Source organism: Choloepus didactylus, chromosome X (assembly GCF_015220235.1).
Source record: "Choloepus didactylus isolate mChoDid1 chromosome X, mChoDid1.pri, whole genome shotgun sequence".
Lineage (NCBI taxonomy): Eukaryota > Metazoa > Chordata > Mammalia > Pilosa > Megalonychidae > Choloepus > Choloepus didactylus.
In genome coordinates, this window is record NC_051334.1 from 159,705,071 (window position 1) to 159,731,732 (window position 26,662).

Consider the following 26,662-nt stretch of genomic DNA (forward strand, 5'->3'; position numbering starts at 1 on the left):
AACTTGAAGACATCATGTTGAGTGAAATAAGCCAGACACAAAAGAACAAATATTGTATGATCTAATTATGAAATAATTAGAATAATCAAACTCATAGCATCAGAATCTAGAAAATAGGTTACCAGGGAACAGGTTAGGGGTAAGGAATAGGGAATTAAGTCTTAATATGTACAGAATTTCTATTTGGGGTGATGGAAAAATTTTGGTAATGAATGGTGATGATGGTAGCACAACATTTTAAATGTAATCAACAGCACTGAAATATATATCTAAATATGATTAAAAGGGGAAATGCTAAATTGTATATATGGTAATAGCATAAAAGTTTAAAAAAATCCATGGAGTTACACTACACAAAGAGTGGACCCTAAGTTACATCATGGACTTTAGTTAATAGTATAGTTATAAAAATGTGCTTTCATGGTATATGGTGACCCTGTATTTTATGCATGATTATTCTATAAACCCTGTAACTTCTCTGAAAAAAAAAGAGTGTCTTCAAATACTGGTCTATATAGTAGAGACTACAAATAAAAGGTGAATAAAAGGGAAATGACCTACTTTGATTAAGAGGATTACATGTTTTTCATGTAGTTTTAGAAAGTGTTGAAAACAAACTGTAAATAAGCGAACTGCAAATGTTAAACAAAAGTGTGCTTATAATTTTGCTTCTTCAAATGTTACTTTTTATTCATCTACTATAGAACTTTTAAAATAAATCTTTTGAAAACAAAGCTTTTGGCAAATTTTACCTAGGTAGTTAATGGGATTAGCTGGTGGTGGCTGTGGCTGAGGAGGCAAAAGCGCAGTCTTGTATAAAAGCTAAGATAAGTGATTTGCTCAGGGGGGAGGCCATAATTCTACCAGGGTTAGCCACCTGGATGTAGGGGTCATGCCCAGACCACTGCTGGTCATAGAATCCATGTCACTGGAGACAGTATAGTCCTTCCAAATAAGAAGGGATATGTGCTACAACTCTCCTTGCCTGGCTAGAAGAAGGTGTTTTGCTGAGATGTGAATTGGAGGGAATTCACATTTTGGAATGCATGAAAATGTGTCTTATATTATGTCTATTTTTAGTAAGGAAGTTTCTGAAGTTAACAAGGGTATTATTACAAGTTGAGAGGCAGTATAACAGTGTTGAAGAGCATGGGTTCTGAAGTCAGACCTGTGAGAATTAGATTAAGTTTAGCTTTCACACAGGGTGGGGGCAGCTCAGGGGAATGGCAGAGGGTCAAGAAGCCAAGCTATAATCGGTGGCTGGTCCTCCTGTTTATCCACCCACTGTCCTTGTAAGGTGGAGACTGGAGGGGGGGTGGTTACAGGTTCCTAAAATAGCTTCATAAGTTGTTACCAAACTAGCTCAGACTGGCTCTGCAGTTAAAGAACAAAGGAAAGAGGGGTGGAGACTTGTTTCAAATGTTTCCAATTTGGGCCGGCTGCATGTTTCAAATTTGAGTGGGCTAGTTAGGCTTGTTGAATAGAATGTAACCTCTGAAGTATCCAGCTACTGGAGAAACAGGGGAGGGACTTGCGAGTTAGGCATAAGCAATAAATACTGCTGGGTCTATTGTTCTGTGCGCCAACCCCCCATATTTTGGTGGGCGCCCGTTCTTGCAAGATCGTGAATAAATTCTTTTCTTCTCCACAATTGGGTGAGCGTTTATTCCTTTTTAGGAATAGTGCTTGTTTCTCACAGACCTGATTTTGAATCCTAGCTCTCCCACTTCCCAAGTATTCTCTTAAGCAACTATGGCCTCAGTTTTCTCATCTGTCAAAAGGGGAAAATAATAGCACTATTTTGCATGCTTCTTGATATAAAATTTCTCAATGGGAGTAAAAGAAACCAAGATATGAAGTAAAATGAGAAAGATTTGTTTGCAACAAAGGTATTCCAAACATTTATTCATTCAACAAATGTGCTTTGCACTGTTTTAGTCACACGGTAATTTCTAACTTTCCATTTATACTCGACATATAAACCCTAACTATTATTGCTACTCCCAGGTGATTACAGAGCTTCGCAGGAGGCCTGAACCAGGGGATGTAACTGAGAGGCTCAAGGAATCACCCAGGGGGCTTTGCGGTGATTCCTTCTGGCCGCCTGGTGTGGCTGGGGGATAGAGCCAGAAGCAGGTCACAAGCTCTCTCACTGGTTTTCTGGCTGATCGTGATATTCTAATCAACTCGGACACCTCTCTGTGGCATTTCTTTTCTTCAGTTTCTTTCTCTTTTTACTTTGTCTTGCCCATTTTTCCGTTTCCAACTTGCTCTTTCACAACTGAAACTTCCGACTAAACCCTGAGCTTCCAGTACAGGATCTGAGTCTAATTATTCAGTGATTGACGGGTGTGATACTCAGTAGGCGCTGAGCTTTATTTCTTCATTGATCTATTTTTCCCCCCTCCCCCTTTCCCTCATTTTCCCACTTTTGTTTTAGGCCCGTTGCCCCGCCCCCCTCCCTTTTAGTACTCCGGGCTCCCCGACCCGCCTATCTCGCCCGCCTCGTCACTCCGTTTATCCCCGTTATCCCCTCTCTTCCCTTTTTTTAAATTAAAATTTATTTTTTGTTAGAGAAGTTGTCAGTTTACAGAAAAGTTGTGCAGAAAATACCGAGTTTCCTTAGCCCCCCCCCCCCCCCCCCCGTTTTTCCTATTGTTATCTTCGCATTAGTGTTGTACCTTTGTTAAAATTGTTGGAACAATATTATAATTACTATTAACCATAGTTCATAGTTTACATGAGGGCTCACTGAACCCCTCTGTTCCGCTGTCTTCTCTCCTCTTCCTCCGCCCCTCTCCTCTGCCTCCGCCACTCCTTTCCTAGTCCTAAGCTGGAGGCGGATAGGAAACGCTGACACCAGAAGACCCTTCTGCCCCCCACTGGCGAGCACGTTAACTGCAGAAGCCGCCAACCCTCCTGCTTTAGCTCCCTCCACATACACTTCTGGAAAGTGAGGTTGCCCACTCTGGGCCTTGGCGCCTGCTCTACTCCCCCTCTTTAGACCGTGTGTCCGGCGTTCTGATTTCGCGCCCCATTTTTAGGCATGGAGGAGGCGGAGTTGGAATGACTGTGCCAGTGTTGCCAGGGCGACGCAATGGTTACTTCCGGCGGCCTCAATGCTTCCGGGTTGGCTTTGCGGCGGTGTTTCCGTCTGGGGGAGCCTCGGTTTCCCAGTCGTCCGATGAGCCTGAGCAGGTGAGGGGGAGCTCCTGGACTTACAGGCTGGGGAGCGGGGCTGGGCCGCGCCAGGCGGCGCGGGGCCGGGCTGGTTTGGTTCCCGGCCTGGGAGGGGCTTAACGGTCCTCTGGTCTCTCTCTCCCCTCAGCCGAGTCCCTTCCCTGTCTTTCAATCTGGAGTCGGTGGTTTTACCTCTTCGATTGAACCCTGCTTCCTCGACCCCCCGGGAGGCTGCCTTCTTCAGGCGCCTCCCTTCTCTCCAGGAGCTCGTTCTGACAGCTGAGGAACTGGCAAGATTCGGCTACCCAGAGGGTGAATGGGTATCTTTCCCGGAATAATCCTAGTTTTTCTAAGGGTGAAGTTTGCAGCGGCGGCCGTGATGGCAAGCGGAGTAAGCAAACACCTCCATTGTATTAATGTGAAGGATGCTATTAAAAGATGCTCCCCTTCAGTTTCTACCTCCTGCCCCTTTTTGAGGTTAAGGCATTGAAGGCATCTATTAAAATGCAGTTCAGTTACTTAATTGAGATGACAGCCATTGTCAACATGAATTAGTTGCTCAGACATGGTAACAGCAGGGGCATTTATCGTTTTCTGTCAGTGATTCCTTGTGGTTTTCCAGGCTAGGGTTGTCTAGAGTCATGGTGAACTCTTCCCTCCATTCATTGCCTACATCATCAAATTTCTTTGTATCTCATCTGAGAGGTTTAATCTCACTGACAAGAAACGTCTTTGTGTGCTTTATTTCACACCATCCTAATTTGCCTGTCTCTCCCATTTGTAATACACTGTGCTTGCCACAGTCCTGCTAGGCCAACTATAATGTGGTGGATTTCCTCAAGTCACTTCTCTGTTTAACAGCCTACAGTGTCCCCTTCCCCACACTCACACCTCTGGTTTCCAGCCCTTTACCATAACTTGCACCTTATCATACTTCTTGTCTGATATTGTTTCAGGCAGACAAGGTAATTCTCTGTTCCAGTTAGGTGGCACTCTTCCTTCTCCTCAGCACAAACCATACTGAAACTTGCCTCCACACGCTGTACATGTTCCCACATTTGTGTCTTTGTTCATCCTGTTCTCCCTCCCTCACTCCTCTCCCTTATCTACACCTATCCAGATTCTTTCTGCCCTGTCTAAAGGCCTCATTTAAATTCTCTCACCTCCACAAGCCTTTTCAGATTATTCAAGCCTGTACTGACTGTCTCCTTTTCCATACTTCTCTTGCTCTTATAGTTTGTGTGCAGTTTAGCTCTTCATTTTCTCTAATTAACTGCTTTGATTTCTTCCACCAGATTCTAAGCCCTTGAAAGGCAAGTACTATATTTCATAAACTTTTATCCCGCCTCCTTGATTATCCAGGAAAGATGGGTTGAATGGTAAATATTGTCATGGTGTTAGAACATACATTCTCTCTCTCTCTGTCTCTGTCTCTCTCTGTGTGTGTGTGTGTGTGTGTGTTTAACAAGATGATTATATCCATAGCACATTGCAGGTTTAGGCATTTAGTCTGCCTTTGATAAATATTTGTTTGGTTCTCCACTATTACCTCCTGAATCTGAGAATCTCTAATGCCTACCCTTTCTTAAGGAGAAAGCAAGAAAAGCACCCAGGTTTCCTGATCAGATCTTTGGGGGGTAGTTTAGGGTGACGTAACTTGTATTCTAGGATATATTTACTCTCAATTCTTAGGCTATTGTTTTCCTTATTCAGATGTTCAGAATACAGTCTGCATTTTAAAGACAATTTTCATTGGCGTTTTCATATAATAGAAATATTAAGGTACTATATTTCTATTTTAACTTAGATATGACTTCTTTCTTTTTTTTACCTATATCTGGAGAAAGCCCCCACAAGTCACAGTCATTTTTAGAGAGGTTGGGGTGTTTTACACAAGTAATTCTCTGCAACGAAAGAAAGGAAGGGGATTAGTAGGCAAAGAATCTTGGGATCAGGAGAGTGCCATGTATTTATTACAGGATGTGTAGGTCTAGTGAGTCAGGTCTAGTGAGTTACCATTTTGGTTCCTCCCATGATATTTTACCCATAGGCTGTATACATGGTAAAGGATGTCACACTGGAAAACCAACCAAGTATTTAATGAAAGTGTTCCCAGTTCTGTGCAAGCTGTTGTGAGGGTTATAAAAAGTGCCTTGAGACATGGATCCTGTGATGTTAAGAGAGGAAATAACACAGTACAAATAAAAGATAAATCTCATTTTAGTCATTACTTTTATGTCTGAGATTAAGATATATAAGAGGTAAAGGAAGCTTCCAAAAAACCACTGTACAACTGTGGAATAGGTGAGACATTACAGGTAAGCCTTATGTAAAATACTTGGAGATTTTAGGTGACAGCTTAATGATTCAGTAGTGCAGTATGGCCCGCAAAAAGGGACTGCAATGTTCAGCTGTAGTAATTGAAGTATAATATATAAACTAAGGAAAATAATTGTGGATATTTAGCCTGAGAAAGATAAGATATAGGAGAACATGAGAGCTGTTTTTAAATATATGAAGGACTGCCCTAGGGAAATAAAATAAATTTGTTCGTATTGCTTCCAAAGAATGGATGACAACTAGAGGAAGGCAGATTTTTGGCTCAGTCTGAGAAAGGACTGTCTAAAATGAGATTTATTCAAAGTAGATGCAGAGCTTTTTCATAAGATGATTCTTTCCTACCATTTATTATCAGATAGGTGTGGGGAGCTGGTGGTGGTGGCAGTGGTTGTGGTAGCAGTGTTGCATTTGGCCAGTGGTCCCCAGACCTGGATTTCATTGACCAATAAAACTTAAATGAAAATGTTGAGAAGGGGCACAAATACGGGATAGTCAGTCTTATTTTGTCAAGTAAGGGCACTAAGCAAAGTCAACTACCAACTACTATTACCACCATTTCTTACAAGAAAGGTGTTTTTTTTTTTAATGTTCCAGGAGTAGGAAGAACATAATCGCTTAACAATAGGCAGTCCTTTAAAATAAATACATTTAGCTGAACAAATGGTAGTAGATGCCCTTTTTAAAATTTTTTGCCTGAGAATTGTGAACTTTTCATTAGGGTTAACACTGGACTAACTGACCTGAGGTGCAGTGACTGGTCTTGCCGCTCCCTGCTATGGTTCTGCCCTCTGCCTTTCACTGATTCATTACTGCTCTTTGAACCCTGAGTACATCTTTCCTATTCAAAGACAGGACAGCAGGTATTAAAAGTTCTTACAGAGGCTTTCTCTGTAATGAGAAGCATTAAAAGAAGTTGTAAAGAGGAAGCTCTGGAGAGAAGCGTAATAACTGTCTGAAATATTTAAGAATGTTTTGGGGAATCTCTAAATTGGTGAATGAACAGTGCATTTTTTCTTCACAAACTCAGATATGCCATGACCCTTGCTTTTCCATGCCTGCTCTCACACCATAGGTGTCATGTTTTACTTTCAATTCTAATCTTAATCTTCAATTCTAATCTAATCTTAATATGTGGCATGGCTGAAGATGTAATCAGGACACTTATTTTGTGCTGCAGCTGATATTTGAAGTGCCTATTTCTACTTTGCTCTTTAGAATTCCTTTCAACAACTTTTCTCCAAAAGGGCTGGCTACCCAGACTCTATATGTCTTATATGGGACGACTGATCATGCTATGCTTGAATGGAAGTTTCCATAATTATTTGAATGCCCTGTAACTGAAATGTTAGTCTGCATGTTTGCCATCCTCTCTGGAAAACTGTTCTTCTATGTTTATAGTTACAGAGAATTCCTTATGTGGAAACAAAGCAAAACCTTGTCACTCCTAAAAAGAGACTGTGATTCAATTGTGCTAACCCCAGATTGGACAGCAGGGAGTGGGCAAGTAGTATATATGAAAGCATAAATTTGGGCACTTAAATTTTCAAAAATGTAGTAATAATAGCTAACAGTTATGGAGCTAGATGCCAGGCACTTTTCTAGGTGTTTTACATATATTTACTTCTCATAACAACCCTGTGACACAGTTTTTATTGGTATTCCTGTTTTGCAGTTGAGAAAATGTGGATACAAGGAGGTTAAGTAACTTGGCCTAAAGTGACCGAGGTAGTAAGTGAAGTCGGGATTTGAATCCAAGCAGTCTGATTTCATAGTCTTCATCCCTGACTGTAAAAGCCACTTGAAGTTGCTCTTGAAATTTAGAAATATAGATACTGTGAAGTGCTGAAAAAGGAATATTTGAAAGAAACATGAGAGTCCATCCTAAGAAAAGAGACTCCTTTCAACTGGGCCAGTAGGTGATGCCTGTAGCAGTGGTTCTTAAAGTATGGAAGCATCAGCATTATTTTGGAACTTGAAAATTCTTAGGGTGAGACCTAGACCACCTCAGACCACCAATCAGAAACCCTGGGGGTAGGGTTCAGCAATCTATGCTTTAATAAGCTTTCTACATGATTCTGATGCATGCTAAAATTTGAAAATCTCTAGCCTAGAGGCCAAAGCGGTGGGAAAATATAAAATCCATGAGATAAAGAGTGAGAATGGCAGAAAAAGAGGAAAAAGCTGAAAAGATTGAAGATGTCAAGTCTAAAGGGGGTGAGGAGGAAGGGAAAGATGAGGGACAAAATATATTGTTGAAGATACATATGTGTTTTAAAAGGCCAGGCAGAAGGAAAAGGAGATCCACTGAATGGATGCATGTTAAATGTTAGAGAAAAGAGAGACATGGTGTATTGCTGTCATTTCTTGGGCAGGGCAAGAAGGAAGGTGGGAAGGTACTTAGCTCAGCCTGGGCCTAGTAGGGGGACGTTGAGTATAGCCAGAACTATCTAGAAGAACTAAAACCCTAAATTTCAGTGGAGAGATGAGAGGGCTAAGAATATGAGAGGGTACGTGTGAGTGAGTGCTTTGCTCCTGAATCAAGCTAACTGAATACCATGAACTGCTTTTATGAGATGCCTCAGCCTATATAAGTTGAGCTCCAGGTTCCTTCACTTTTTTTTTTTTTTTTTAATCATTTTATTGAGATATATTCACATACCATGCAGTCATACAAAACAAATTGTACTTTCGATTGTTTACAGTACCATTACATAGTTGTACATTCATCACCTAAATCAATCCCTGACACCTTCATTAGCACACACACAAAAATAACAAGAATAATAATTAGAGTGAAAAAGAGCAATTGAAGTAAAAAAGAACACTGGGTACCTTTGTCTGTTTGTTTCCTTCCCCTACTTTTCTACACATCCATCCATAAACTAGACAAAGTGGAGTTTGGTCCTTATGGCTTTCCCAATCCCATTGTCACCCCTCATAAGCTACATTTTTATACAACTGTCTTCGAGATTCATGGGTTCTGGGTTGTAGTTTGATAGTTTCAGGTATCCACCACCAGCTACCCCAATTCTTTAGAGCCTAAAAAGGGTTGTCTAAAGTGTGCGTAAGAGTGCCCACCAGAGTGATCTCTCGGCTAGTTTTGGAATCTCTCTGCCACTGAAGCTTATTTCATTTCCTTTCACATCCCCCTTTTGGTCAAGAAGATGTTCTCCGTCCCATGATGCCGGGTCTACATTCCTCCCCGGGAGTCATATTCCACGTTGCCAGGGAGATTCACTCCCCTGGGTGTCTGATCCCACGTAGTGGGGAGGGCAGTGATTTCACCTTTCAAGTTGGCTTAGCCAAAGAGAGAGGGCCACATCTGAGCAACAAAGAGGCATTCAGGAGGAGACTCTTAGGCACAAATATAGGGAGGCCTAGCCTCTCCTTTGCAGCAAGGTTCCTTCACTTTTTTTTTTTTTTTTTTTTTTTTAATCATCATTTTATTGAGATATATTCACATACCACGCAGTCATACAAAACAAATTGTACTTTCGATTGTTTACAGTACCATTACATAGTTGTACATTCATCACCTAAATCAATCCCTGACACCTTCATTAGCACACACACAAAAATAACAAGAATAATAATTAGAGTGAAAAAGAGCAATTGAAGTAAAAAAGAACACTGGGTACCTTTGTCTGTTTGTTTGCTTCCCCTACTTTTCTACACATCCATCCATAAACTAGACAAAGTGGAGTTTGGTCCTTATGGCATTCCCAATCCCACTGTCACCCCTCATAAGCTACATTTTTATACAACTGTCTTCGAGATTCATGGGTTCTGGGTTGTAGTTTAATAGTTTCAGGTATCCACCACCAGCTACCCCAATTCTTTAGAACCTAAAAAAGGTTGTCTAAAGTGTGCGTAAGAGTGCCCACCAGAGTGATCTCTCGGCTCGTTTTGGAATCTCTCTGCCACTGAAGCTTATTTCATTTCCTTTCACATCGCCCTTTTGGTCAAGAAGATGTTCTCCATCCCACGATGCCGGGTCTACATTCCTCCCCGGGAGTCATATTCCACGTTGCCAGGGAGATTCACTCCCCTGGGTGTCTGATCCCACGTAGGGGGGAGGGCAGTGATTTCACCTTTCAAGTTGGCTTAGCCAAAGAGAGAGGGCCACATCTGAGCAACAAAGAGGCATTCAGGAGGAGACTCTTAGGCACAAATATAGGGAGGCCTAGCCTCTCCTTTGCAGCAAGGTTCCTTCACTTTTAATTGTCTAGTTGAATGTCTTAAGTTGGGAGTGCTGGATGGACTGAAGTTTCTTCTTTGTTGGGTGGGGACAGGAATAACACTAAAGAAAGTAGAGAACAAGGTTTGAGTGAAATATTCCTACAGAATGGCAGTAAGAACAAATTCTGGATCATCCAGCATATAGAACAGGATGCCCCATTTTGCATCATCCCACTTGGTAGGATTTTTCCTCTACATCTGTTTTCTTTGCCAATTTTGTTGATATAAATTATATGATTAAGCATTAACAAATGCTCCTCACTCTTGTGCCTTGTTCTGATTTGTGTTTATTTTTAGCACCAGAAAAGTGCGACTGTAAGCCATGAAATGTCTGGTCTGAATTGGAAACCCTTTGTGTATGGCGGCCTCGCCTCTATTGTTGCTGAATTTGGTAAGAATGTGAAGATGGACAAATCTACTCCTTATAGTATAGACGATAGCTTGTGGTAGCAGTTATTTTTGGTGAAAGCTAGAGAAAAAGTAAAAAAAAGTTCACCTTATTTGTTTAAAAAGATATTGACTCAAAGCCATCAAGTAATAACTTTTGAGAAAGTACTACTAATAGTATTGCAAATGAAGTTAAGAGAAGCTAAACTTAGGAAGCTTTTTAAATATTTTGATGATTCATTAATTCGCTAGGCTTAAGTAATATACGTAAAAATATAGAGGGAGTTGGATAAAATCAGGGTTTCTGCTATGTTCCTGTACTAAGGCTCTCTCCTTGAAGTTAAATTGTTTATAATTTTATTTCTTATAAACCAAACTTCTTTTTTTAGTAAACCTGTGACCCTTCTTAAAAGAAAATTGAATTATGAATAAGACTCTTTCTCTATTTGATTTTTAAACTTTTTAGTTTGAGATAATTTCACACTTACAAGACAGATGCAAAATAATACAAACCCTCTACGGAGAACTCCCACATAACCCCCCACCCAGATTCCCAGATCCACCAACTTTTAATGTTTTGCCACATTTGCCATATCATTCTATCTATCCATCTGTCTATGTATCTTTTTATTTATCTATTTTCTAAACATACAAGAGTAGGTTGTGTGCACCATGCTCCTAGAACACTTTAATATTGCCATGTACATTTCGTAAGAACAAGGATACTCATTTATGTAACCACTTTAAGTACAGTTATCAAGTTCAAGAAATTTAACATTAATATTAAACTTATAGACTATACTCCATTTTTTTTCATAGGATCCAATACTGTGCTTTGGGGACTTTTCTCCTCCATTGTTATTAGACCTAGTCCAATATCATGTATTGCCTTTAGTTGTTATCTATTTGATTTTAATTTTGAAATATTTTTAGATTGTGTTTTTCCGTATTGTCTTTCCTCGACTACTGGTAAGTGACTACAATCCACCAATCTTTGTTGACTTTCTTTGCATATGTTCTGGTGTTGTGATATCAAGGTTGTCAGTGACCAGAGCTACATAATCACCTTGTTAGTTTGGGACCTTGAAATACTCCTTGAAATATATTTTGTCAATGTAATGACCACTTCTACGTTTTGACATAATGAGAGAAAGAAGGTTGGTTAAAGAAATACAGTTTTTTCCTCTAGTGTTCTATGGGTATTCTTCCTGAATTGCCTAAGGAACCAGGAAGAGTAGAGCAAAATAGGGTTTTGCCGTTATCTTCCATCATATCGGGGAAACTGTTTGTGTCTTGTTAGCGGATAAAAGAGGAAAAAATAACAACTTTGTAATAGTATGTAAGAGCAACTGGAACAGCAATCCCATGCTTTCCTATCCTTGTAAAAGTTTAGGGAGATTTTGTGAGGGAGAGGTGGAGAGAACTGAGGTTATGGGGACAGGGGGAAGAGACAGGTAAGTGCCAGATTGTACATTACAGGTGATATTAAAACAGGTTTTAGGTTATTTTGAATTTACAGTGTATTAGAAGCAACTTAAAGCACTTTATTTTATCACAGTTTCAGTTATACTGTGATAAAATCGTTCGACCTAGATATAGTATAGGACATTTCACTTCATCACATACTACTCTTGTCTTCTGACAGTGGTATTCTTGTAGGGGTCCTCTGTATTTTTAGCTTACATTCAGCCAAAGTTTAACTGTTGCTGTTTGGAAATACCTCTAAATGAGTATGTTCCTTTATAGGAACTTTTCCCGTGGACCTAACCAAAACACGACTTCAAGTTCAAGGCCAAAGCATTGATGTCCGCTTCAAAGAGATAAAGTACAGAGGGATGTTTCATGCCTTATTTCGAATTTATAGAGAAGAAGGTATATTGGCTTTGTATTCAGGGTAAGATTGGATTCTTTCCTTACATCATGAATAGAAATGCTTTTTAAAGAAACCATGAGATTCAGCTGTCTGATACTTCGTGCCCTTTATAGTCACCATTTCAACTTGTAATTCAGTATTGACATCAGTTTATATTTCACCTGCTTGCAAGTCTTGAGCTTTGGATTTTGCATTCATCTGGCTATAAGTGATACATTTAAAAATGGGTATATCATTGCAGCATTGGCTTTCTCCTGTTTTCCTGAGGATCATTGATAGCCACAAGTTAATGCAACACTAATTAAATGTATCTTTTTCTCTGATATTCTCCCTGAGTTGGCAAATACTGTCTTTCTTTAAAATTTTCCTCTTTAAAGAAATATTATTCTGGCAGTTTGAACAGAAAATGTAAATGAAAGAGAGGGAGAGAGATCTTTTTTTGTCAACTTTTGATTAGATATAAGTTTGTGGCTTATCCAGTTTGCAGTTTATCCACTGTCAATTGCCTAGGCTACCAGTTTATGTGCTTGGAGGATGGACATTGATTTTATAATTAACCTATTCTAGACTTAATTTAAATGATAATTTTTTTGGGAAAAAAATCATACAACATATCCTGAAGCTAATTCTAAGTAATCATGGTCTGCTTCACCTTGTTCTTTTGTCATGGTGGATAATCATAAGAAATTTTTTCTCATAGCAAGCAATAAAGTTGGAAATATGCATAGTCATCATTTTTTAATGCTAACAGTATGAATTGCTGCTGTCTGCCTGTTGATAACTCCTGAAGTATAGTTCTGCAATTTGGAAGAATCTCCAGGGAGGTATGAGTGAGAATGCCTTCAGTTTATAAACAGAATTTAAATAGGGTGAGATCTTGGCTCCAGAACCGCCTTGTTTATAGGCTTAAAGATGCATCTGAAACTGTTAAGAAGTAGAGGTTGATTTTTAAAAAAATTTCTAAGAGATGGGTAATGGCATATATAATTATTTTTAAAGATTACTGGATTCGATTTGCTAATATTTTGTTGAGGATTTTTATATCTAAATGTTCTCGAGTGATGTTGGTCTGTACGTTTCTTTTATTGTCTTTATCTGGTTTTGGTTTTAGGACAGTACTAGCCTCATAAAATGAGTTGTAAAGTGTTCCCTCCTCTTCTGTTCTCTGTAAGAGATTGTGTAAGATTGGTGTTAATTCTTCTTTAAATGTTGGTAGAACTACCCAGTGAAGTGATCTGGGCTAGGAGGTTTATTTTTGGGGTACTTTTTAAGTGATGAATTCAATTTCTTTAGTGGTTATGAGACTGTTCAGCTTATCTTTTTCATCTTAGTTGAGTTTTTGTAGTTTGTGGGATTTTGAGTCCATTTCTTCTAAGTTGTTGAGTTTTTGAGCATCAAGTTGCTATTACCCTTTTAATGACTGAAGGATTTGTAGTGATATCCCCTGTTTCATTCCTGATACTGGTGCTTTGTGTCTTCTTTTTTTGAGCCTTACTAATGGTTTATTAATTTTACTCGTTATTTTTTGAAGAGCCAGCTTTTTGTTTCATTGATTTGTCTCTATTCTCCTGTTTTCAATTTCATTGATTTATGTTCTTATCCTTATTATTTTCTTCCTTCTACTTTGTGTTTATTTTGCTCTTCTTTTTGTAGTTTCTTGAGGTAGGAGCTTAGATGATTGATTTGAGACTTCTTTTCTAATGTAAACATTCATGCTATAAATTTCCCTCTCAGCACTGCTTTGGCTATACCCCATATATATATATGTGTGTGTGTGTGTGTGTGTGTGTGTGTTTGTGTGTGTGTGTGTGTGTGTATTTTAATTAGAGAAGTTGTAGGTTTACAGAACATTCATATAAAAATTCCAACACCCCCCCCTCCCATTGATGACACTTTGCATTAGTGTGGTACCTTTGCTACAATTGATGAAAAAATATTAAAATATTACTATTAACTGTAGTCCATAGTTTACATTAGGTGTATTTTTCCCATATACCACCCTATTATTAACACCTTGTAATAGTGTCATATATTTGTTGTAATTAATGAAAGAACATACTTATATTGGTACTGTTAACCACAGTCCATCATCCACAACAGGGTTCAGTGTGTTATATAGGCCCATGTTTTATCTTCTAACTTTCCTGCTGGTAACATACATGACCCAAAATTTCCCCTTTCAGCCACATTCACAAACACAATTCCGTGCTGTTAATTACAGTCACAGTAAAGTACTACTATCACCACTCGTCTATTTCCAAACATTTACAATCAACCTAAATAGAAATTCTGCAGAAATTAAGAATAAGCCCCTCATTCTCTAACCCCATTCTATCCTCTAGTAACCTGTGAGTTTGCTTGTCACAATTAGTTCCTATGAGTGAGATCATAACATATTTGACCTTTTGTGCTTGCTTATTTCACTCAGCATAATATCCTCCAGGTTCATTCATGTTGTCACATGCATCAGGACTTCATTCCTTCTTACAGCTGAATAATATTCTATTGTATGTATATACTACTACATTTTGTTTATGCATTCATTGGTTGATGGACACTTGGGCTAATTCCATCTTTTGGCAATTGTGAATAATGCTGCTATGAACATCATTATAAAAATGACTGTTCAAGCCTGCTTTCAGTTCTGTGTGTGTGTATACCTAGTAGTGGAATTGCCGGATCGTATGGCAGTTCTATACTTAGCTTCCTGAGGAACCGCCAAACTGTCTTCCACAGTGGCTGTACCATTTTACAGTCCCACGAGCAGTGAGTAAATGTTCCTATTTCTCCACATCCTCTCCAACACTGGTAGTTTTTTTATTTTATAGTGGTCATTATTAAAGTAGGTGTGAAATGATATGCCATTGTGGTTTTGATTTGCATTTCCCTAATCTCTAGTGATGTTCAGCATCTTTTGTATTTTCTCTTTGGGAAAATGTCTGTTCAAGTCTCTTGCCCATTTTTAGATCGGGTTGTTTGTCTTTCTATTGTTGAGTTGTAGGATTTCTTTATCTATTCTGGATAGTAAACCCTTATTGGATATGTAGTTTCCAAATATTTTCTCCTATTGAATAGGTTGCCTTTTCATTTTCTTGAGAGTCCTTTGAAGCACAAAAGTTTTGAATTTTGAGGAGGTCCCATTTATCTGTTTTTCTCTTTTGCTGCTTGTACTTTGGGTATAAACTCTAAGAAACCATTGCCTACCACAAGATCTTGAAGATGCTTCTCTACATTTTCTTCTAGGAGTTTTATAGTCCTGGTTCCTATATTTAGGTCTTTGATTCATTTTGAGTTAATTTTTGTATAAGGTGTGTGATAGGGGTGCGCTTTCATTCTTTTGCATATGGATATCCAGTTCTCTCAACACCATTTGTTGAAGAGGTTATTCTGTCCCAGTTGAGTGGACTTGGCAGTCTTGTCAAAAATCAATTGGCTGTAAATGTGAGGATCTATTTCTGAACTCTCAAATTGATTCCCTTGGTCAATATATCTATCCTATGCCAGTACCGTGCTGTTTTGACCACTGTAGGTTTGTAATATGCTTTAAAGTCAAGATATGTGAGTCCTCCAACTTTGTTCTTCTTTTTCAAGATATTTTACCTATTTGGAGCCCCTTACCTTTCCAAATAAATTTGATAATTGGCTTTTCTATTTCTGCAAAGTAAACTGTTAGAATTTTGATTGAGATTCCATTGAATCTGTAAATCAGTTTGGGTAGAATTGACGTCTTAACAATATTTACTCTTCCAATCCATGAACATGGAATGTCCTTCCATTTATTTAGGTCTTCTTTGATTTCTTTTAGCAATGTTTTGTAGTTTTCTGTGTACAAGTCCTTTACATCCTTGGTTAAATTTATTCCTAGGTATTTTTTTCTTCTGCCTATTCAAATCTGCTGTTGTATGCCTCTAGTGTATTTTTACTCTCTTCTATTGTGCCTTTCATTCCCATAATTTATGTTACATTTCTTTTTATCCCTTCAAATTCTTCTCTATGCTCACCCAGTGTCTTCTTAATATCCTTTCTCTCTTTAGCCATATTTTCCTTCATCTCCTTGAATTGATTTAGAAGATTTGTTTGAATATCTTTGCTTAGCTATTCCAACTTCTGTGTCTCCTCCGAAATTTTAATTTGTTCCTTTGGGTGAACCATATCTTCCTGTTTCTTAGTATGGGTTGTAATTTTTTGTTGATTTCTAGGCATCTGATTATCTTGACATGTTTACCTTGAAGGTCCATTTCTCTCTCTGGTCTAGGGTTTTACTGTTGTTTATCTTTGTGTTAAGGCTCTCTTTGATACCTGGTTCAACTTATTGTAGACCTTTAGAATTGCCCATGTTTAACTGATCAGATTTTTTCAGCTCTTCTTCATCTTATTCTTGCTTTGGATATATGGTACCATTTTTAATACTGCAATATTTGTGCAATTGTTTCACCTCCCAGGAGAAAGCTTCCTTTCCTCAGTTCCTTCTCTGGGAATCTTAATCTGTTCTGTGTGTTTTTGTTTAGCCTCTATATTTTTGTTTTGTTTTGTTTTTACATTCCTTTCATTGCCTCTAGCTGCTTTTCCCTGGAGTGCAACTTCTGGGAGGAGGGTCACCCCAGAGAGGACTTTCCCAAGTCGGTATTTCCCAGCCAAAATAGATCCTGGGACCCAGGAAGGGGGTGCAGACCAGCTCTAAAGACACCAAAAGCCTTTTTGACAAGTCCTTGAAGCTTCACTTTCCCGACCTGCCCAGCAGAGGGTACCCTTGTGCAAACTAGTCCCCACAGCCCAAGGGAGGCACTGTGTCTTTAAACCACCACCACCTGCATCCTGTTGGGGGCAGTGTTGAAACAGTAGCCATGGTAGTCCCTGTCTTGGGGGTTAAAACAGCAGCTGAGAGCCAGGACCCAGCAATCTGAATTTGCTAGTCAAAAGTCGTGATCTGTGCTTGGCTGTGTTCCCCCCCCCCCATTCTTGGGGAAGAAGACTTCCACAGGGAAACTTCCACATCCCTTTCCCTGCAGTCCACAGCAGCCAGCCAGGGACTGGACCCCAAGGTGGCCCCCCTCAAGTACGGGGTGGGGGATGAGCACCGGCAGCCACTGCATAGTGAGCTACTCACAGTTCTTTACCACATTTTCTCAGCTTCTTCCTCCCACTCTTCCTTGAATGCTGTACAGTGGTCCTTTGGCCTCTAGAGCCCCAGAACAGCTTTTTTTCAGACAGTTCCTGCCTGTCCCTTAGCTGTTTTGGAGGAGGAGTGAGTCCTCGAGTTCCCTACTCTGCCATCTTCCCCAGAAATTCTGCCCCACATGTTTTAATATGATGACATTTCATTTTCATTCATTTCTATTATCTTTATAATTTCCTTTGAGACTCACTCTTTGAACCCTGGATTATTTAGAAGTTTGTTGTTTGATTTCCATATGTTTGAGGATTTTCTTGTTGTTTTTCTTACTGATTTCTGGTTTGATTCCATTATGGTTGGTGAAGATATGCTATATAATTTCACTTCTTTTAAATTTTTTGAGCTTTGTTTTATGACCTAGGATATAGTCTATCTTGGGGAATGTTCCACAAGTGCTTGAAGTGTATATTCTGCTGTTGTTGGGTAGAGTGAGGTGTGTAATGGAAATGAGTAGGTTAGATATGTAACATCTGCTAATGTATATTGAGTATAATCGGCCTTTTTCTTTCTTTCCTTTCTTTCCTTCTTTCCTTTCTTCCCTTTCTTCTCTTTCCTTCCTCCCTTCCCCCCTCCTCCCTCCCTCCCTTCCTCCCTCCTTCTCTCTCCTTCCTTCCTTCCTTCCTTCCTCCCTCCCTCTCTTCCTTTCACAGAATTGCTCCAGCTTTACTAAGACAGGCATCATATGGCACCATTAAAATCGGCATTTACCAAAGCTTGAAGCGATTATTTGTAGAACGTTTGGAAGGTCAGTATAGACTTCTCTCTCTCTTTCCAGGTGATACTCAAGGGATTTTTTAAAAATTTTACTAATTTAATTTATTTTTTAACAGTTTGATCACACACCATACCATCCATCCAAAGTTTAGAACCAGTGGCTCTTGGTATAATCACATAGTTAGTTATACATGTACTGCCACAATCAATATGAGAACATTCTCATTTCTTCAAAGGGATTTTTGAAATCATGCTTAGTGAAAGTGTTTCATTACAGGATTCCTGAGAATGGCTGACAGTCATTGCAAGGACAAAATGAACTCGTACTGACTTGGGAGAAATTCTTGCAGAGGTGGTGTGTGGGTTAGAGGGACCTGTTCTTCAAGTTTGTCCCTTTTCCTATCATTAAATAAAAGGCTTCTGGTCATTACAGGGGCATATGAAACAATTTTGTCCAGACAATTAATGCTGTTCTCATCATTAAGGGGACTTCAGCTATAAGAATTTCTCTAGCTTCTGATTTTGATAAACTTTTCTAAGGTTGAATCATTTTATACTATTATAATCTGGATTCTGATGTACTTGCAGCCACCTTACCCACATTCAGCTTTATCACGTCTCTATTTGTCACTGCAGCATTTCTAGCCTGATACTTTGTTAAATGATTATTTTACCACAGGCCTGGGGCTGTTGGATGTTTGGGGACAGCCGGACAGCCTTTCGGTTAGTAATGCCCTTTGCATCACTTTCTTGTCCTAAGTCAACTTTTTCTGGAGCCTCTTCTCTGGGGAGCCTGAAAGGTTCCCCTCTACCTGTTTCTAAAATAATTTACTTTCACAGAATCTTCACTTGGATTTCTGTTTATAGGCTCTTCAAGGTGGGGAGGAATGGTGAAGATTAAATTTTCACTTTAAAACGATATGCTCTGCAGTTTCTTTGTTCTTTTTTCTAGCTGAAGGGATTTAGTTCCAAATGACTGCTTTTGCACATGTGGCTACAGAAACCTTTGTGAATAAATAGAGGGTAGCAGATATCTGAGTCTAGTCAAAATTATTATTTTGTTAAATTTTTTTTCTGTTAGACATAAGACTTCATCTTTGATATTCAGTTCTTGAGTCTTCAGAATTGTTGATTCCCCAGAAAAAGACATAAAAAATGCATTCTTCTTTAGACCTTTGAAATGGTTGAAGGGAAAATACCAAAACCTGAATTTACATGGGATATTGGCAGTTAAGTAGGAGAATAGGATGTGTTCCAGTGTTCTTTAGAAATAATGGTATATTTTTAGAAATAGTGATTTATATTCTATGATTTTTGTATGTTTCAGTACTGATTTGGGATCTGGAAATGTTTGAGTTTCTTTAATTTCATAAGCTTTGTAGTTCATTTCTCAAGTCAACTGTCTAACCAGGGTTCTCTTTCTCTTCTCAGTACTCTGTTCTCAGAAGCTGGTGCCTAACACAAACAGACTTTTCTTTTTTTTTTTATTTTTACAGATGAGACTCTCCTAATTAATATGATCTGTGGGGTTGTGTCAGGAGTGATATCTTCCGCTATAGCCAATCCCACTGATGTGCTAAAGGTAAGAGAGATCTGGTGGCATTGGGTGTACACAGTGTGATGTGAAAAGAGCATGACCTTTGAGTCAGACTTGGGTTCAAATCTCTTGTCACTTGTCAGCCGTAGGGACTTGGGCAAATCACTCAACCCCTTAAGCCTCAGTTTATGAAATGAAGTGAATTCAGTATTTATGGCATAGTGCTCTTAAGGATTAGAGATAATATATAAAAACTGCCTCTCATTGTATTTGGTAGGTCAATAAATAATAGTCAATTTATTATGCTATGCATTAATCCAGTGGTCTTCAAACTGAATTATGCAAACCCCTATAGGTTCTCAAAGACTTTCCAAGGAGGATGTAGTTTTAAGGGAATAAATTTCCAGATCCCTTCTTTCCATTTGTTCTCTTTCCTGAAACTAATTTGGGTATGAACCAGTGTTTGCAATAGCCCTTTTCCCAGTTTACAAAAGAAAGATATATCTCCCACCCATTCCACGTCTTACTATGGTATGTTGCTTTGTGGTATAAAAACCTGGGGTACTGAATAAAGGATAATTCAAAGTGTAGTTTTGGGGGAAGCTGCCTTTAATACTTAACTGAAGTGCCTTAAATCTATAGTGCCTCTGTCTTTCCCTCTGTTATCAGTATTTCTGTTCAGGGTGAGATTTGGCTTTAGAAATAGTATATTTTGGCCTGTGTTGGGATGTTCTAAATTCAGAATAGCCAGAACAGTATAGGTTAGTGGTGCTGATTTTTAAAATATTTAACTGGAATGTTTTCTGGGGCTAGTAGATTTTTTCAAGTTGCAATGAATAAAAACTCATGGGAAAAAATTACATGATTACGTTCAGATTTCTATTAATTCATATAATGAAACATTTATTTTAGTAATATTCTTCATCTTATTTTATCTCATAATGTAAATAAATATCTTCTACTTAGTAACTTATTTAAACATGGTGAATTAAAGGCATGAAATATGTGATTAAAGTGTGTGACAAGATACCAAGTTTTAATTACTTGAGGGAATGTGAGAAAGAAGTAAGAGAACAAATGCTTTATTTATTTGAACACTAGAAATCACAGGTGGCTAGGTTAGTGAGGAGAGATCTATTTCAAATCAGCAAGTGTTGAGAACTGTGTGACTTGAAAAACAGCACATATGAAAGAAACCAGTGGTGGTTGATGGAGAAAAGATATGAAATGATCTTTTTGGACTAAAGTGAGAGTAATTTGGCTACAGAATTCTGTATCACTTTAGAGTTACAGAACAAGTGTTTATGAACTGAATTGACTATATCCTAAAACTCTGGAATATTTTCAGTATAATTATACTTGTTAGAGTGTGCTTTTCAAGAATAATAATACTTAACTCCCTAAAACTTCTTTTCTTATTCACCTGGATTCTGGGCTTACCTGAAATATCCTTTTCACCATTCACTTCAATTTCCTGTCCCTCTAACATGTCTGGCAAAATTACAACCATTGACCAATGCTACCATTCACCTTTTCCTTTCTTAGGTCTAGGCAGGAATGAGTGGTGCTAGGGGGAGGGGGCAAATCATAATCTTAGACTGTGATGGTACAAATAAATGGTTTATAATCTCAGTTGGGCTTTTTAGTCTTTTCATTGATCTTTGGATGGCTCCTTCTATCCTCAGTAACATTTTAAACCTTCAAACCTTCTTTTAAGTCTTCATCCCTCTTACTTTCAGCAGACAACCCTACCTCCTATGGCCTTACCTTCTACCTCTCAACTTCTTGTCCTTTCCACCCCTTACATATAAACTTATATACATCTATACCCATCCTTACCTTGTCTGTACTCTTCCCAAAGAGAGATTCCCTGGACCAGGGGCATCAGCATCACCTAGGAACTTTTAGAAATGCAAATTCTTTGGCCCCACCCCATACCTTCTGAAAAAGAAACTGATATGGGGCCAGTAATCTGTGTTTTAACAAGCTCTCCAGGGGATTCTGAGGCACAATCAGGTTTAAGAACCGGGGCTTTACTTTGATTCATTCACTTCTGTTTCATATAGGGGCCTTTCTTTATCATTTACCCTCTTTCTCTCCTACTTTTAACCTCTTTCTCTTTACTGATTCCCTCCTTTCAAACTATAAATATGTTCAAGTCTCTGTATCCTAAAATACCTTTCCTTGAACCTTTGACTTCCTCAAAACATCACTCTTTCTCTTTTCTTCCCTTATACAGATTTTGCAAAAAGAAGTCTTTACCTTCCATTCCTTCTCGAGTATCAGCAACAATGTCCATATTATCCAATCTAGTGAACACTTTAGTTCTTATCTTACATAACCTATACTAATTCTACCTACTGGAAACTCTCCTTTGGTTTTGACACCACAATATTTAGATTCATTTTTTTATTGTGAACTTTAACAAATATACATAACAGTGATAACTTTCAAAGTACGATTTCACGAGTAGTTAGAGAACAAATTTCAGAGAATGTCGTGGGTCCCACTTCCACAACTTCAGCCATTTCCATTATTGTAAAATATAACATACATACAGAAAGGCGTCAACTCTTGATGTACAGCTCAACAAGCAGTTATATAGGTAATTTCAAAAATTGTTTTGGATTATAGTTCCACAGTCTCAGTCCCTTCCCTATTATGCAATAGAAGATACATACAGAAAGGTGAAGACCTTCGAGGCACAACTCAACAAGTAATTATAGAGCAAATCCCAAAGGATGCTATAGGCTACAGTTCCACCATGTCATTTACCTCCTTCCAGCCATTCCAACACCCCAGCATCCAAAAATATATATAATTCTATAAAGTTTCAGTATTCATAGACCTTTGTTAAATCTCATCTTGTTTGTTGCTCACTTAGTCTCTTTCTTCATCTTCAGGGGTGTCTAGGCAGTGACCACCCTAACATGTTCATATTGAAAGGGGGTGTAGACAGTATGGGGAAGGGGGCTGCATCTGATTGTCGATTTTAAAAAGGCTGTGGCCTTTGGGTTTTAGGACTTGTCTGGTATAGGAACATTCTGGTGGATTTAAGTTTCTGAAAGATAAAACTTAGTGAGTGGATCTTTGATAGAATCTCAGGTAGGGACCTAGGTATTTGGTGACTACTTTTGGTAAGGGCATGGCTTACTGTGGCCATTTGGGATGTCTAGCTAGAGCTTGTGTAAGAGAAACCTCCAGAAAAGCCCCTCGACTCTATTTGGGATCTCTCAGCCACTGTGACCTCAGCTGGTTACCTTTCTTTTTCCCCCCTTTTTGTTAAGAAGGCGTTTTCAATTCCTCGCTGCCAGGGCCAGGCTCATTCCTGGGAATCATGTCCCACATCGCCAGGGAGATTCATTCCCCTGGATCATGTCCTTCGTGGGGGGGGTGGGGGGGTGGTGGTGGTGGTAATGAACTTATTTCCTGAGTTGGGCTTAGAGAGAGAAAGGCCACTCTGTACAACAAAAGAGGTTCCCTGGAGGTGCCTTTTAGGCATAATTATAGGAGGGCTCAGCCTCCTATTTATAACCTTAAATTTCACAAGAGCAAGACACAAGTTGAGGACTTGATTTATTAAAGTTCCTAACTTCACTTAATATATATTCTATCCCAAGATAAATGGTCAGTTTCTTACATTATCTTCACTTACTTGTACAATCATCATCACTCTCAACTTTAAATAATTATCATAACAATACATCCTAGAGCTCTTATCAGCTGCTAATTATTCATCCCTAATATTAGTGTATAGTTGGTAAGATATTCCTGTTAAATACAGTCTTTAATATGTAATGGGTAGTTTTTCCATACCACTCCGTTGTTAACCCTCTGCACCAGTGTCATACCTTCTGAGCATATCATGCTAACACTTATATAGGTTTGTGGTGCTACTCTTTGGGTTACATGCCCTTAAACAACTATTTACAAACATGTTCGTGTTCAATACATAACTGATACTTATAATCCCATTAAGCATAGTCACCCCGACCATTCCCATTCCATTACGATCACCCTCCTTATCATATCTGTAAATATTGGATTATCGTTACCCTTCACTAGCTTCTGACTGTCTCTAGGTCCCCTTTATTCTACATTATAAGACACTTATTTTACATTTTTCACAGAGTTCACATTAGTGGTAATATACAATATCTCTCCTTTTGTGTCTGGCTTATTAAACTCATCATTATGCCTTCAGGGTTCATCCATGTTGTCATATGTTTCACGACCTTGTTCCTTCTTACTGCTGCATAGTATTCCATTGTGTATATATACCACATCATGTTTATCCACTCATCTGTTGAAGGACATTAGGATTGTTTCCATCTCTTGGCAATTGTGAACAATGCTTCTATGAACATTGGTGTGCAAATATCTGTTCATGTCACTGCTTTCAGATATTCCTGGTATATACCAAGAAGTGAAATTGCTGGATCATAGGGTAACTCGATATCTAGTTTTCTGAGGAACCACCAAATTGTCTTCCATAACGGCTATACCATTATACAATCCCACCAGCAGTGAATAAGAGTTCCAATTTCTCCACATCCTTTCCAGCATTTGTAGTTTCCTGTTTGTTTAATGGCAGCCATTCTTATTGGTGTGAGATGAAATCTCATTGTGGTCTTGATTTGTATCTCCCTAATAGCTAGTGAAGATGAACATTTTTTCATGTGTTTTTTACCCATTTGTATTTCCTCTTTGGAGAAATGTCTTTTCATATCTTTTGCCCATTTTACAATTGGGCTGTTTGTACTAGTGTCGTTGAGTTGTAGGATTTCTTTATATATGCAAGATTTCAGTCTCTTATCAGATACATGGTTTCCAAGTATTTTCTTCCATTGCGTTGGCTGCCTCTTCACCTTTTTGACAAATTCCTTTAAGGTTCAGAAGCTTTTGATTTTGGGGAGTTCCCATTTATCTATTTTTTCTTTCGTTGCTTGTGCTTTGGGTGTAAGGTCTAAGAAGTGACCTCCTAACACTAGGTCTTGAAGATGTTTCCCTACATTATCTTCTAGGAGTTTTATGGTACTGTCTTTTATGTTGAGGTCTTTGATCCACTTTGAGTTAATTTTTATATAGGGTATGAGGTAAGGGTCCTGTTTCATTCTTTTTGTTATGGTTATCTAGTTCTCCCAGCCCCATTTGTTGAAGAGAGACTGTTCTGTCCCAGTTCAATGGATTTGGGGGCCTTATCAAAAATCAGTCAACCATAGATCTGGGTGGGGGTCTAGTTTCAAATTCTCAATTTGATTCCATTGATCAGTATGTCTAACTTTATGCCAATACCATGCTGTTTTGACTACTGTGGCTTTATAGTCAGCTTCAAGGTCAGAAAGTGTAAGTCCTCACACTTCATTCTTTTTTTTTTTTTTAAGAATGTTTTTGGCAATTCAAGGCATCTTTCCCTTCCAAATAAATTTGATAACTAGCTTTTCCAAATCTGCAAAGTAGTTGTTGGAATTTTGATTGGAATTGCATTGAATCTGCAGATCAGTTTGGGTAGGATTTACATCTTGACAATGTTTAACCTTCTTATTCATGAACATGGAATATCTTTCCATCTCTTTCGGTCCTTTTTAATTTATTTTAGTAAAGTTATGTCATTTTCTGTGTAGAGGTCTTTTACATTCTTAGTTAAGTTTATTCCTAGGTACTTGATTTTTTTAGTTGCTGTTGAAAATGGAATCTTTTTCTTGAGTGTCTCTTCAGTTAGGTCGTTTCTAGTGTATAGGAACATTATTCCCCTGTGAAGCCATCTGGCCCTGGGCTTTTATTTGCAGGAAACTTTTTGATGACTGATTGGCTCTCTTTGCTTTTGATTGGTTTGTTGAGGTCTTCTATTTCTTCTGTGGTCAGTCTAGGTTTTTCATGTGTTTCCAGGAAATTAGCCATTACCTCTAAATTATCTAGTTTGTTGGCATACAGTTGTTCATAGTATCCTCTTATGAGTTTTTAATATTTCTTTGGGATCTGCAGTAGTGTCCCCCCTCTCATTTATTATTTTGTTTATGTGGGTCTTCTCTGTTTTTGACGTTGTCAGTCTGGCTAAGGGGTTGTCAATCTTGTTAATCTTCTCAAGAACCCAAATTTTGATTTTATTTATTCTCCCTATTGTTTTCTTGTTCTCCATATCATTTATTTCTGCTTTAATTCTTGTTATTTCTTTTCTACTTGCTTTAGGATTAGTTTGCTGATCATTTTCTAGCTTCTTCAGTTGTTCCATTAGTTCTTTGATTTTAGCTCTTTCTTCCTTTTTAATGTATGCATTTAGAGGTATAAATTTCCCCCTCAATACTGCTTTTGCTGCATCCCATAAGTTTTGATATTTTGTGTTCTTGTTTTCATTCGTCTCTAGATATTTAGTAATTTCTCTTGCGATTTCTTCTTTAACCCACTGATTGTTTAGGAGTGTGTTGTTTAACCTCCAGATATTTGTGAAGGTTCTAGATCTTTGATGGTTATTGACTTCTAGTTGTATTCCATTATGGTCAGAGAATGTGCTTTGAATAATTTCAATCTTTTTAAATTTATTGAGGTTTGTTTCATGCCCCAGCATATGATCTATCCTGGAGAAAGTTCCATGAGCACTAGAGAAGAATGTAAATCCTGGTAATTTGGGATGTTATTTCTTCTTGTTGAATTGTCCCTTTTATTAGGTATATTGTATCCTTCTTTGTCTCTTATGACATCCTTGCATTTATAGTCTATTTTATCTGAGATTAATATTGCTACCCCTGCTTTCTTTTGGCTGTAGCTTGCATGGAATATTTTTTTCCATCCTTTCACTTTTAATTTCTTTGTGTCTCTGGGTCTAAGATGAATCTCGTGTAAGCAACATATTGAAGGTTCATAAGTTTTAATCCATTCTGCCCATCTATATCTTTTAATTGGGGAGTTTAATCCATTCACATTCAAGGTTGTTACTGTGAAGGCAGTTCTTGAATCAGCCATCATATCCTTTGGTTTTTGTCAGATGTATTTTTTCCTCTCTCTCATTATTTCCTTTAACATACCCTTACTAAAACTCTTTAGTTCTGTGGCCTTCTCCAGACTTCTCTCTCCTTTCTTTTTTTCTCAGCCAGTAGGGCTCCCTTTAGTATTTCTTGTAGGGCAGGTCTTGTGTTAGCAAATTCTCTCAGCATTTGTTTGTCTGTGAAAATTTTAAGCTCTCCCTCAAATTTGAAGGAGAGTTTTGCTGGATAAAGTATTC

General features: G+C 38.4%; 1 protein-coding gene across 5 annotated transcripts in view; it reads left to right on the forward strand.

Annotated features, from left to right (window-relative positions):
• Positions 1-26,662, forward strand: part of LOC119523480 (brain mitochondrial carrier protein 1) — an 84,862-nt gene that overhangs the window by 30,278 nt on the left and 27,922 nt on the right. For 2 of the 5 annotated variants that reach the window (XM_037822264.1, XM_037822265.1), the window contains exons 2-6: positions 3,045-3,198; positions 10,057-10,150; positions 11,893-12,040; positions 17,843-17,937; positions 19,403-19,488. In XM_037822264.1, the coding sequence (XP_037678192.1) occupies positions 3,067-3,198; positions 10,057-10,150; positions 11,893-12,040; positions 17,843-17,937; positions 19,403-19,488 (555 nt within the window). In that variant the 5' untranslated portion in view covers positions 3,045-3,066. Of the gene's footprint in view, positions 1-3,044; positions 3,199-3,328; positions 3,572-10,056; positions 10,151-11,892; positions 12,041-17,842; positions 17,938-19,402; positions 19,489-26,662 lie in introns of those variants that run through there. The other 3 variants (XM_037822268.1, XM_037822267.1, XM_037822266.1) reach the window with 2 other exon arrangements.